Genomic DNA, 13,044 nt, shown 5'->3' with positions numbered 1-13,044 from the left:
TCAACAGGGCGGCTGAAGTCCTAGCCTATGAAGTCAGAGAGCTGAATTGGGCCAGTAGGTACCCATATGTATAGAGTTGTTGTGACTTGCCCCCTCTATTAAGACAAATCTTAGGAAAGCAGCTAGATTTAAATCGTAACTGCATTTACCAATTCCCATTAAAAGTTGCCTACAGTGCAACAATAGTTTATAGAAGGGATGTACCTGAGTGGACCGAGTCCCTTCATGAGAAATTATTCTTATAAAAGTATTAACAAGTTGTGAGAGCACACTCCCAGGAGATTGTTGTGCTGATCAAAGAACAATTTAACCATTTCCCTGATGGAAAGGTTGTACTTGCTGCTCTTCAGCCCAGGGTAGGAAAGCAAATGGACTGACTCATGGTGATAACCGCAATTTGTTTTCATGGCACTTTATTTTCCCAAAATATCACTAACAATATAGTCTCACAGATAGTTCAAGATTTGGCAATCACAAGTCAGTATGATAACAGATCAATCGGCTAAAGTAAAACTGATCCTGTTTCCCAGTATATCTTAAATCCCGAAGGAATATTGGAAAAAAAAACACATATTACAAATATATTTTACCAGCTAAACTCTTTTCCTTGTGGCTGAGATATTGATAGGCAATGGACAATATTCCAAAACCCCTCCTTCCTGAAACGCGCTCATGTTGCCCAGGCAACACATCTGGATGAACACTCAAATCTTTTTACCTGGCCGTGTGGTTAGTGATTGGTACTATCAGCAATCAGCTAACTACACTGCCTAGTAACTAGACTCACGGGAAAACTCTGGTCTCAAGTTGGTGCCACCATTCCTTGTGATAGGCAAATCATTGGTGAAGCCGCAGCTCACTTTTCGGTGCCCGGGTTGGTGAGTACCCTACTAAATAACCAACCCCGGGCACCTTGAGTCCTCAGCATTCAGCTTATTAGTTGCGACGGGTTCCAAGGGGTTCAAATGTCTTCTTAGCTTCAAATTAACGCCACCCAATCTCCACGGGTTTCGCTTTCCTCGTCGGAACCCGTGCCGCCGTGTGGTTACTGCTACCGCAGACCCACGACGGCCCCGGATCTCGAAGGGGCAGCCGCCAGCCTTCCCGGGGCTTCTCCGGCGCTCCGACAGGGCGTTCGCCCCCCGACGCTAGCGCAGCTCGTCTCCAGGGAGCCGCAGAGCCGGCGTCGTCCTCCGGCGGCGCGGCGGTGATGCTGTGCCTTGTTTTGATGGCAGTGGAGTTAGTGATTGTAAGCACCACAGTACAATCAGCTAATTACACTGCCTACAAACCGAGCACCGGGCGCCCCGCGGCTGCAGCTCCCGGACGGTCCGCAGCACCGACGCCGTGTCCCCGAGCGGCCTCGCCTCCCCGTTTCATCAGGGGCGACACCCGACGGCGTCTCGGGCCCACCGGGCACCCATGCCCAGCCAGACCGGCTGCACCCGCCCCCTCTGGGCTCGCCGCGCACACAAAACGTAGCACGGCCAGCGGGCGGCGCTGCTCGAGGGCCCTGCGTCCGCGGGCGCCGCAGCCCCCGACCCCAGGTGACCCCCGGGAGCGCCAGGCCGCCTGTGGCCCGCAGTCTCCCGCACCTCTCAGGACCCTCCAACTCAGGTCCCCCTCACCCCCTTTTTCTTCCCCCTCTTCGCCTCTTCGGGCCGTTTCCTCACGCCCGGTCGGGCCCGCTTCAGGAAACTTCTCTGAAGTTCCTAGCCCAAACCTCCCAGAGAGCTCTCTCAACCCCTTTGCGTCCCGCAGCTCCGAGTGACCGAGTGACCGTGGCCGAGGTCTGCCAACCGCCCTTGGAACCCGGCGGGCAGAGGGGGCGGGGCGGGCGCGCGGTGGGGGGAGGGGCGACTCGGGAGGAGGGGAGGAGGAGGGAAGGGGCCGTGGGCGATGGAGGCGCAGAGTCTGGAGAAGTTTCTCTTCCTGATGTAGTAGGAGGGGCAAAGAGCTGCTCCTCTCCCAGCTCCCAAGAAGCCCTTCGGAGCCCACCCAGTTTTCATGCCCTTTCCTCCGGGACAGCGGATTCCAGGTACCTCGTTATTGTAGGCTTGCTTTCCCACATGGATGTAGGCCTGGGTGGCCTCTGTCAAGCCGGAGGACGGCCTTTGTGAGTCCCATCTGCACCCTTGCTGTTGCTGGGGACTTGACCTTATAGAGCCAGAGCCATGCCATGAGGGAGGACAGGATGTTCTAGTCAAATAGCCCGCCCGCTTGTTAATTAAGTCAAGGTGTGGTCCTCTTGAGATCAGAGCCTCCGTTTTGTAGTCTCAAGGTCAACCTTAGAACTATTTCTACTTGTAGCATGTAGAAATACCTGCTGTTTGTTCAGCACCTAAGGCCATAGTACATTCCAGGTGGTGACACAAAGTGGACACACATTACCACTCACGACGGTATAAACTACATTACTGAACTGGGTAGACTTTACTAATAGAAGTAGAGGGAAGGGAGCCTCAATGAGAGCTGTAACAGTTCAGAGAAGGTTTAAGCAGGTCCTTTAAGCAAGAGAAAATTTGGGTGTTGAGGATGAAGGACAGCCAGAGAAGCAATGACTTGTGACAATTACATTTTCCTATTTCCACATCAGATAATGTGGAAGTATGTATTTGGAGTAAGTTGGGTAAAGGCACAGTTACAGATTTCTGGAGGACCTCTGCTAATAATTCTTTCCTTTTCTTTAAATAAATGAATTAGGAAAGGATCATTCAACACAAATTCCCACCTCAAACTACTTCCTAAGGATGAGTTTGAGTAAGTCGTTTTTGCCAAATGCAGTTTATTCTGTGAGGAGTAAGAAATCAGATCAAAGTATAAAATGTATAGTACAGAAAATGTTAACTGTAAAAAATAACTTACATAATTAAAATGTAGAAGATTATATACCACCTACTATAGTTTGTATTCATTCAACTTATATTTAGGAGAGGAACAATATTGTGCCATACATTAGATAGATCCTATACTCATTCAAATTTATGTATACAAAGAAAATGAGGAATGAAATAGACTCCATTCTACCAATATGTAGACCTCAAAATCTTCATTAGGACAATTATAAAAGCAATTCTGTCATTTTTGCCCAACATGATATTTAAAACATCTTCCTAATTCATGTTTCATAATTGTTAGTTGTATCTTAAGTATCTTACCTGAATTGACTTGCTGCCATCCAAGGCAGTAGGTGCGTTAGATGCCTTGAAAATTAGATTTTTAAGAGCTTTTCTTTGAAGGTAATAAAAAATAAAACTCATATAAAAAGTCATATATAATACAGAAAGATGTATTGCGATTGAAATAATGTTTTAAAATATGGTTCATTTTGTATGCAATACAACTTAAAAAAATAAAATAATGACAAAAGCCATGTGTTCTGTTTGGAAAAAAAAAAAAGAATGCTTGTTCTTAGGGTGGCTGTTGATTTGGCTTGCAGTTACTAGAGAAACTCCAAGGATCTCATTCCCTTTATGGTTCATGTCTAGGCATGCCTGAGACCAGGGAGACCCATGATTTAATCTAAGTAAGAATGCTTGTGTGATGTTTTAAATGCCCCAACAGAAGACTGCGTTTGTTTTAGACAGCACCAGGAAAGCACCTTTCATGGGGGTTGTTTACTGTTTTAATTTCTGGGCTTATGTTGATCAGGGAGATGGGGAAGGAGTTCTAGCGGGATGAGGTGTGGTTGGTGGTTAGGTGGAAACCAAGAAGAGTATAGAAAATAAATATCTTCTGTTTTAGCTTTAGCAAGCTTGCATTGGCTTCATTTACCACTCCTAGGTGAAAGACTAAAGTGATGGGAATTGAGAATTATAAAATGTGGAGACAAGGTACTCAGTACAAGAAAAACTCACCATCTAAACATTAGCTGTCTTCCGCAGCTTTTGAAGGGTGTTGTTAGGGGAGGAAAGGGCGAAGCATCAGACTGATTAGAAAGTACTGGATTTTAGCAGCTTCTTTTTAAACCTTTTCTTAAATGCATCTTAGCAAATATAAGCCCATGTTTTGGTTTCTATATAGATGGATAAAGGTCAGATGAACTTACTAATATTCATGGTGATATACTTAGAAAGTAGTTTATTTGTGGAAGCAGGACTAAACTAAAGCACTTAGCACCTTTTAAGAGCTAAAAAAATCAATGAAGCTGTTTAATCAGGAGAGAAGATTTTCCTTCGAGCTCTAATGAACTGCCAGCAGTTTTCCCATACTTTGGGTTCGATTTCATTGTGCTCTCATTATTAAGAGTGCACTCGATTCTTAATTAGTTACTTGTTTATATTTATTGGTTAATCAGTATTGATGCTTTTGGTGTAAAAATGCTAGGTTAATTTATCTTTTAGGTAAATCAAAAATAATATAATAAAATAGACTTCATAATTAAAGTTTCTGGGGCTCTGTTGTATATTTTCCATCTTTAGAGAGAACAGTCTCTAGGGATTTGTGGTCTAGTTGGAGAGAGACAATTTGTATACATCAATAAAGATAGTTATGGTAAACATTATGACATAGTATTAATATACAAATATTCATAGAATATATTATAAATGTATTAATACAGGTATTATATTTATGTGATCTATACTTATATTAAGTACCAAGATGGTTAGATTAATAAGTACTTCAGGAACCCTGAACACTAAGCTTCATCATTTCCAACATTTAGAAGAAAAAGAAAACCACCAAAGGTTGGGACACAGAGAAGAAGGCTATATGGAAAAGATGGGATCAAGATGAGTCTAAAAAGGAAAAGTATGACATGGATGCTGTTGGTAGCAGGAACAATTTGTGAAGGAAAAACACAAGAAAATTACAAAGAAAGTAATACACACGGCCAATGAGGAAAGCAATGGGTGTGTCTCTATTGGGGAAATATTAGAGGAAAGGAGGAGATGAATCATGGAGGACTTTAAATGTTTACCCAGGAAATTTTTCTGACTGAGGATCTCCTGATGTACACAACGTGTTGTTTTATGAAGATTGATAAAGAGCCTAGATTAGAAGAGGGAGAGACAGAGGAAGCTGAAAGCCCAGTTAGGAGATTATTTTCATACGTCTAGGAATGAAATATGGAACGAGTGAGAAATTTTGTGAAGGCGACTTTATGGGATTTGATGACTGGCAAAAGTGAAGAAAGAAAATAAAATTAACATCCAGCTTTTGCTGATAAGTAGGGGTGTTGAAGGGAGCAAATCTAGTGAGTTACAATGGATTTAGGTCTAGGCATGTTTTGTTTCAGGTAATGGAAGAACATTGTGGTAGAGTTAGACAGGCGGAGCTGGAACTCTGGAGAGAAGCCAGGACTGAAAAGGGAGACTTAGCAGTTTTCTGAAGCTGTGATAGTTGAAGTTACAAGGCACGTGCTGTGTCACCCTGGGCGGACAGAGTAAGTGACTGACAGCAGTGTATCATTGTCAAATAGAGAACAGAATGAGGAAAGTAGAAGCCTTGGGTGCGAATTTGAGAGGATCTCTCTTCTATTCAGGGGCTGGCAAGAGGAAGTACATCTTGAGAAGGAGAAGTAGAAGAGAGGACTCTCACAAAAGCCAAGCAGTGTTAAAGGGGGTCCTATACAGACATGCATTAAAGGGAGGCGGCTGCATTAGCACTGCCACGTCATAAGGTTTGGTCAGTGGCATTAGCCGTGGGGCAGCAGATGATTGGGCTGGCTTCCTTCATTGGTCAGGGAATGATCTTCTCTAATCTATAAACAGATGAACTTCCCTGCCTGCTCCCCACCACTGATTGGCCTCTACCACCTCTTCAAAACCCCTCTGGGAGATTTTCAGGTTTATAAAGTAATTCTAGGCTCCAGTAGAGCTAGCTGGCACTCTGAATGCATGGTTGGAGAAAGTTTATTCTCTTTCTTAAGCGCTCTAGGGGATGTTCTGTGGTTCAATGAAGCCAAAAGAAGGAAAGTGACTGGTTATTCTGTTAATTAACTAACTTTTAAGCATGAAAAAATGCCAGTCTCTGAAGAGCTTCCTTCTATGTCTTCTTATTCTTGTTTGTATTCTGCCGTCCTCATATGGTGCTTGCTTTTTTTTTTTTAGTATTTTTTTTCTTTGTGGAACTTATATTTAATTTTTAAAGAAATTACATAACTCATTTTTTACCTTTTTGCTCATCCATAGATTGTTTAAATTTCAAGCTCAAATCCTACTTCCTGTGTAAAATCTCCCATGGTGCCTTTTAGTTTGTCTTGATTCTTTCCTTTCTTTAAACCCTTTTGTACTCAATGTATTCACTCTACAGTATCTTCCACTAGTAAGAAAGTATTACTGTATTTTAAATTTAGCATTTAATTAGAGTAACAGAGTGCTGATACACATATACACACTTTTATTATTATAGTATAGAGAAGTATACATAATCTCTTATAGGCAAATACTTTTATTTTCAGCAGATTATCCTGCTTTATAATTTGTACAATGCCACTTACATTGCAAGTGGCCCATGATATACAAAGGAAATACAAATTAAGTAGGAAAAAGACTGGTGGTAAATAGAACACTTGCATTATAACTTTACAAAAAGAAACATTCAGTATGGTTTAAGATTCATTTAGGTGAACAGTAAAGGATTTCTGTTTAGAGTATTAGGCCATATTAATATCTTTTGGATTAAAATCAACATTGCATGACTTATAGTATTTTATTAGATTACAGTTTATGCAATTTTAATGCATATAAAAAGGCTGATTTATTTGAAAGTCAGAGTTAGAGAGAGGGGACAGAGAGAGGGAGAGATCTTCCATCCACTGTTCACTCCCCAGATGGCAGCAACAGCCAGCATTGGGCCAGGCCAAAGCCAGGAGCCAGGAGCTTCACTCAGGACTCCCACATGGGTGTCAGGGGCACAAACATTTTTGCCATAATATGCTGCTTTTCTGAGGCCATTAGTAAGGAGCAGGATCAGAAGTAGAGCAGCTGGGACTCCAACCAGAGCCTATATACAATGCCCGGCCTTCCAGGTGGTGGCTTTACCCTCTATGCCGTAATGCTGGCCCCTCAACTTTAATGTGTTTTAAGCAACTTTCCTCATATGTGGTTTGAACATAATGGGACTGCATTTATGTGTGAGTTGTGGAATCAGTTCATTGTTTTACTCAATGTTGCTCCTTACCTGCTGTTATCAAAAAATGCACTTTCCATCGAAAGTGGAATTTTGTTAAAGTGTCTATAGTTTCCCCCTCAGCAATGACATGTATGTGCAAGTGGATAGCTGAGCCCAAGGATGTAATTTGTGAATTAAGGAAGAAAGACTGAAGAAATCAAATAAAGCTGATTATAAGATTAGTTATTCTATCACAAGTTCAGCAAAGTTAATAGCCAATTTGGATGATATTTTAAACTCAATTTGGTATTTCAAAATTGTTTTAAGTACAGACATTTTCATTCTGTAGGTTGCTTGATGACAAGCACACAAATATAGAGAGCCAAGTGTTCAATTTTTACCTCTATTGATGAACGTCAGAGCTTGATTAGTTTAGCGATTGAGTTCCCTCATTTAAAATGAAGAACTACAGTTCTAGAAACTGTTACTTGTACAAGGTCACTTCAGCCATTTTCATGTCTTATGACATTTGGTTCCCTGATAATAGTCTTACAAGAAGAAGGTAAAATATGTGTGCCACTTCTCCTTTTTGTTCTTCATCCTCCATCCAAATGACCAGAAGCCTCATATTTTCTGTTTTCTGTGACATCTCCTCCAGGCTTAATACCCTCACTCAAACCATCTCTAGATAGAACATGTTTTCTTTTTTTCTACCATGGATAACTCATCTGATGTTTTCCAGAAGAAATCCTTGAAAGACAGTGTCTTAAACAACAGAATAAATGCCTTAAAATGGGAACTTGATATATTGCATAGTAACAGTGAGAGAGAGGTTTTTTGTCTTTTAAGTTTCAGCAGTCATTTTCCCTTTTATTGAAATATGAGATTGACTTAGGCCAGCCCAGTTTGAACCTTTTGCTGAATTCTAATATCCTTTCACTGGACATTGTTACCGTAATTGCCATTGAAAAGTTGGCATACTCCAATCTGAAATAAAGCCAATCACCATTGGTTTTATAGTGGATCTTCCAATGAGTTCCTTAGTTCTTTCAATGGTAACATAGTTCTCTTGGTTACTAATGCTTGAAATGGAGTAATTTTTGAGTATCTCGCTTCCCAAACACTATATCCAAATAGTCACTTGTATACGTATCTGATTTCCTTCTCTAGATTATAAGCCTCCTGAAAGGAAAGTTGAATTTTGTTTTTCTTTTCAGGCCCTTTGACAATACCTGTGTCTAGCTTGGTCAGTACATAGTCACTGAGTGAATGAATAGTAATTAAAACAGAAGAGGTGATTATCATTAAGGTAATGGAGGTAACTTAAAGTGTTTAAAGTCACCATAAATAAGTAACTGAAGGAAGTCTTGCATGATGTTTAGTTTCTATTTGATTGTTCTTTCCTGAAATCTAAGTACATTGTTATTCTGCTGTTCTATTCATAACTTCCAAGGCCTGCCTGGGCCTGTTGTAGAAAATCATACTAGGAGAGGGTTCAAAACTCACCAGCTAATGTGCTTCATCGGCTCAAAGTGCAATGGAACAGTAGGTCATCCGGGAAGGCAAAGTGATGAAAGAATTATTAAACACCTGGCACCATTTTACACTGTATATGCAAACACTAGCCATTGGAAAAGGAAAAATTTGTGTATTGTTAGTGCATTTGTTGCCTTCAGTTCAGAAGCAAATTTTATTGTAGGAATATACCATAAACTGATTTTTCAGTTTTGTCCCTTCTAATATAAACTTTAAAAATAATTCTTGCAAAACTTACCCCAATAAAAGGCTAGAAACAAATCAGAATAAACTATGCAAATTTGTCACAAACTAAGTTTAAAGTTTCCTTGATAGCTAGGCAGTGTCTGTCCTAATGATCTTTCATCTTTGCTACACATTAGAATCACTTGGGGAGCTTTAAAAGTGCCACATCCAGGCCAGGTTTCATTCTATACCAGTTAAATCAGAATGTCTGTGGCAGGAGGCGGGCATCAGAATCTTTAAAAGATCTTCAGGTGATTCTGAAGTGTAGCAATTTGGGAACCACTGCCACTGAGTAAGGAAACTAAGACATGTATCACGAACAGTAGAAGTAAATGATACTGTGGAGGACCATTAAGGTCCCAATCTCAGCTTTGTGTTCTATTTTCATATGTTCTAGGTACAAAGTAGACACTTCAATACTTACTGAATTGAACTGACACTAATTTATTTAAGGGATACAAATTTCATGCATTTAATATGTACAATCATGTTGTTCTTGGATATGAAAGTGCTCATCCATTCATTTCTCATATTTCAAGCATCAAAGATATTGTAATAGCCTGTGTAATTCCTAATTCTTGTATTCCAATCTCAGTTCATCAGTGGTGAAGGTTTTAACAGTTAAAGCACTAAAGCATGCCAGGAGCCTTCCACATCCATATTCTACTACTATGAGTGATGAAGTTTTATCTTAGCTGGCCAGCAGGTGAGTAATCCAGCTCTGAAATCCAATTCTACAGTGCTTCCATAGAACACTCCTGGTACAATCTGTCTTAGATTGGTTTCCTTAGACTCAACCTCTGAGATGGGAGTCAAATGTAGAAGGTTTATTGGAGAGTGCTCTTGGGAGATACACCTGTAAGAAGTGAGGCAGTTAGGACTGGGAGAGGGAGAAGTGATCAGTTGACGGAGTTGCAAAATGAGTCTTTGGCCTGTGTTATGGAGAGCTCTGAAGATGGGCTAGCCCTTCAGAGTTGCTGCAAATTGAGCCAAAGGGGCCAGATTTTTCTGTCCCCACACTCGTTTTTCAGTGACTGTGAGGGTATCCTTGGAAGGAAGACATAACCTAAGAGAAGTAGTTCCTGAGGGCAACTCCCAGGGAGAAATGCAGCTAGAGCCATCAATGTCGGTTACTTACAGTAGCTGGGGATGTCTGTGTTGCCCTTCAAGAGGGGAACTGTTTGGAGGACCACAGTAACTCCTACAATGTACAGATCAACTTAATTTGGCTAAAGGGAGTTCTTCATGTTGACTTTTTGTCTTTTGGCATGACCCACTTTTTTTTTTATAACTTTCTTGTTTTCTGGCATAATACATTTCAGGTTCATCTAATATATTACCTGAACTAGAACTAGAATCAGACAATTATGCAAGTGATTGTATTTTTAAGTACAACATTGTATTTAGATACCCGCAAAATCAGTGCTAAATTTGCTTCTTGCTTGTAGATTCTAGGCCTTTTCAGGTGAACAGAACTAAAATATTATATATATTTTTTGAAAAGAGAAAAATCATAAAGTCACATTAATATTGCCATTTCAAATTAAACACTGCTGGATTTTTGCTTTAATTTTTCTTTGATTTTACATTTTTATCCCTTTCTCTTACATCCTCAGCCCTTTTCCTTACGTTGAAAATGTTAGTTCATAGCATTAATATTTGCTAAATTCTAATATTCTTAAAGTATTTAAAGTCACCATAAATAAGTAACTGAAGGAAGTCTTGCATGATGTTTAGTTTCTATTTGATTGTTCTTTCTTGAAATCTGTTCTCTCTGCCTATTTCTATATATTCATGTGATAGTTTCAAGTAGTAATACTAATATTACTCAGAATGACTTTAAGAAAAAATCCTGAAATCTAACTTTAGACTATATCCCAATGGCCAGAGCTAGGCCAGATGGAAGCCAGGAGCTTCATCCAGTTTTCCACTTGAGCAGCAGGGGCCCAAACACTTCAGTGGTCTTCTGCTGCTTTCCCAAGCCATTAACAGGGAACTGGATCAGAAGTGGGGCAGCCAGGATCTGAACCAGCGCCCATATGGGATGCTGGCATCACAGGTGGTGGCTTAACCTGCTGTGCCACAATGCTGGCCCCAAACACATGGCTTCTGAGTGTTGTGGAACTTGGGGTTACTTGTACTAGTATGGACTACCAAGAAACAAGGCATATTAAGATTAAACTATCTTTTATGATATGGTTACTCTATTGGTAGATTAAAGGAACATTGCTTGCAGATTTCAGCATGGTGAATATTTTCCCAACATTGACTAGCTTTATACTATATAATATAATTAATTGGTTGAAGTGAAGTGACTGTACTAAAAGAACACAAATCTGAAGCAAGATCTAAGATTTTTCCAAAGCTCCTGCTTTTATCTTTTTCCTATTCAATTTGTTTCTACATTATTTGTTTGAGGACAAATACAGTTTTTTTTTTTTTATCAAATTTATGGATGCCAGGAAACCAAAAAGATGAGAATTTACTGGAAGACAAAATCAGGGCTACCAATAGTATTGATTCCCTGTATCAATGGTCTAAATTTAACACAATGAAGAATAAGTATAGCTGAAATGTGTAGTTGTTTTATAGTCCACTTAATCCCCCCAGCATTAGAAATTACTTATAATAAAATTATAAATATAAATCATTGACTTATGCTTATTGATAAGAAAAACCACTTTTTGAGCACTTACTCCAGGCCAGGCACTGTGTTAAGTTCTTTATATAATATAATTTTCAGAAAAGGAGAAGGAAGTAGAGGGGAGAGAGGGAAAGAGAGATCGATCTGCCATCTACTGGTTCACTCCCCATATGCCAGTAACAGTCAGAGCTGGGCCAGGCTGAAGTTGGTAGCCAGCAACTCAATCTAGTTCATGGGAGTAGAAGGAACTCAAGTACCTAAGTCCATCACCTGCTGCCTCCCAGGGTGTGGATTAATGGGAAGATGGAATTGGGAGTGGAGCCAGGACTTGAACCTAAGCACTCAAATATGAGATGCCAGTGCCCCAAGTGATGTCTCAACTGCTAGGCCAAATGCCTACTTCTAGTTTTATCAGTTAATATTGACTAAAAAATTCTGTAAGATAATATCAGTAGTGACACTGGTGATGGTAATATCTAACATTGATAGAGTATTTCCTGAGTACCAGGTGTTGTTCTAGGAAAGTCACACAATTCTCTCTCTTTTTTAAAAAAGGTTTATTTTTTAAAAAACTTTTTTGAAAGGTATAGTAGCAGAAAGAGAGAAGGAGAGAGACAGGGAGAGATTTCCCATCTGCTGCTTCACTCCCCAAATGGCTGCAAGAGCCAGGGGTAGGCCAGGCTGAAGCGAGGAGCCAGGAGCTTCTGCTGGGTCTCCCATGTGGGTGTTGGGGCCCAAGGACTTCAGCCATTTTCTGCCACTTTCCCAGATGCATTAGCAGGGAGCTGGATTGGAAGTAGAGCATCTGGGACTTGAACCAGCACCGGAATGGGATGCCAGCATTACAGGCAGCAGCTTTACCTGCAACGCCACAATGCCAGTGTCCTCATTGATTCTCATAACAACTCTACAAAGTGGGCACTGTTACCTCCTTTATATAGCTGAAGAAATTGAGGTACAGAGAAGTTAAATGACAGTCAATCGAGTTAGGATCCAATGCCAGCCGTCTAATTCCAAAGCCGAGGCTAGCCTTCTGGTGCAATGTTTATGCCACTGCTTGAGATGCTGAGTTATGGCTGCTCCACTTCTGATCCAGCTCCTGCTAATGTGCCTGGAAAGTGGAAGAAGATGGTCCAAGTACTGCAACTCTGCTTAAATACTGCTAGGTAAATCTTTTAAAAAATCCATAGCCCTCATAGATACATTTCTCATTTCCTTTTCAAAGATGCAAATCTTGAAGATTAGAGAGCTTAAGAAAACTTCCCATTGTTAGTAAGCTGGAGGACTGAGCAGCATCCCTCCTGTTGATTTCATAGATGATTTCTTAATTACTCTACTGTACTGCCTTCCTATAGGCTCAAGACCAGGTGTTTTAATTATCTATTGTAATCTTGATAAAAACCCTGTGAGGCTGCTGTTGTACCTCTCGCTCACAGTTTTTAGGAACCTGAAAGTTGCAGAGGGAAGCTGAGCAAGTTCATTGTGAAGCTGCAATCCATACCTAGGTCTGTCTGATTCCAAAGACAATCTTCTTGACTAGTATACTATGCAGGAAAGGAAAGTTGTGACAAAAGAATACATTA

The 13,044-nt window shown here is 40.6% G+C and overlaps 1 protein-coding gene and 2 non-coding genes across 7 annotated transcripts in view; 1 reads left to right on the top strand and 2 right to left on the bottom strand.

The window, feature by feature from the left end:
* Window positions 1-32: 32 nt before the first annotated feature.
* The window catches only part of BTG4 (BTG anti-proliferation factor 4), a 28,131-nt gene continuing 15,119 nt past the window's right edge, over window positions 33-13,044 (top strand). Inside the window, exons 1-3 of one of the 5 annotated variants that reach the window (XM_051819790.2) lie at window positions 1,848-2,038; window positions 8,274-8,350; window positions 9,413-9,523. In XM_051819790.2, coding sequence (XP_051675750.1) covers window positions 9,496-9,523 — 28 coding nt within the window. In that variant the 5' untranslated portion in view covers window positions 1,848-2,038; window positions 8,274-8,350; window positions 9,413-9,495. Of the gene's footprint in view, window positions 55-1,487; window positions 1,791-1,847; window positions 2,039-8,273; window positions 8,366-9,412; window positions 9,524-13,044 lie in introns of those variants that run through there. The other 4 variants (XM_008261635.3, XM_070078027.1, XM_051819775.2 and 1 more) reach the window with 4 other exon arrangements.
* On the bottom strand, window positions 718-772 carry MIR34C (microRNA mir-34c). The gene has a single exon (NR_162494.1). It is a non-coding gene; the product is annotated as a microRNA mir-34c (primary transcript).
* Window positions 1,228-1,287, bottom strand: MIR34B (microRNA mir-34b). Its single transcript, NR_162493.1, has one exon. It is a non-coding gene; the product is annotated as a microRNA mir-34b (primary transcript).

Source organism: Oryctolagus cuniculus, chromosome 1, assembly GCF_964237555.1.
Source record: "Oryctolagus cuniculus chromosome 1, mOryCun1.1, whole genome shotgun sequence".
Classification (NCBI taxonomy): domain Eukaryota; kingdom Metazoa; phylum Chordata; class Mammalia; order Lagomorpha; family Leporidae; genus Oryctolagus; species Oryctolagus cuniculus.
The sequence above is the reverse complement of the archived record's forward strand: the minus strand, read 5'-3'. Positions and strand labels throughout refer to the sequence as shown.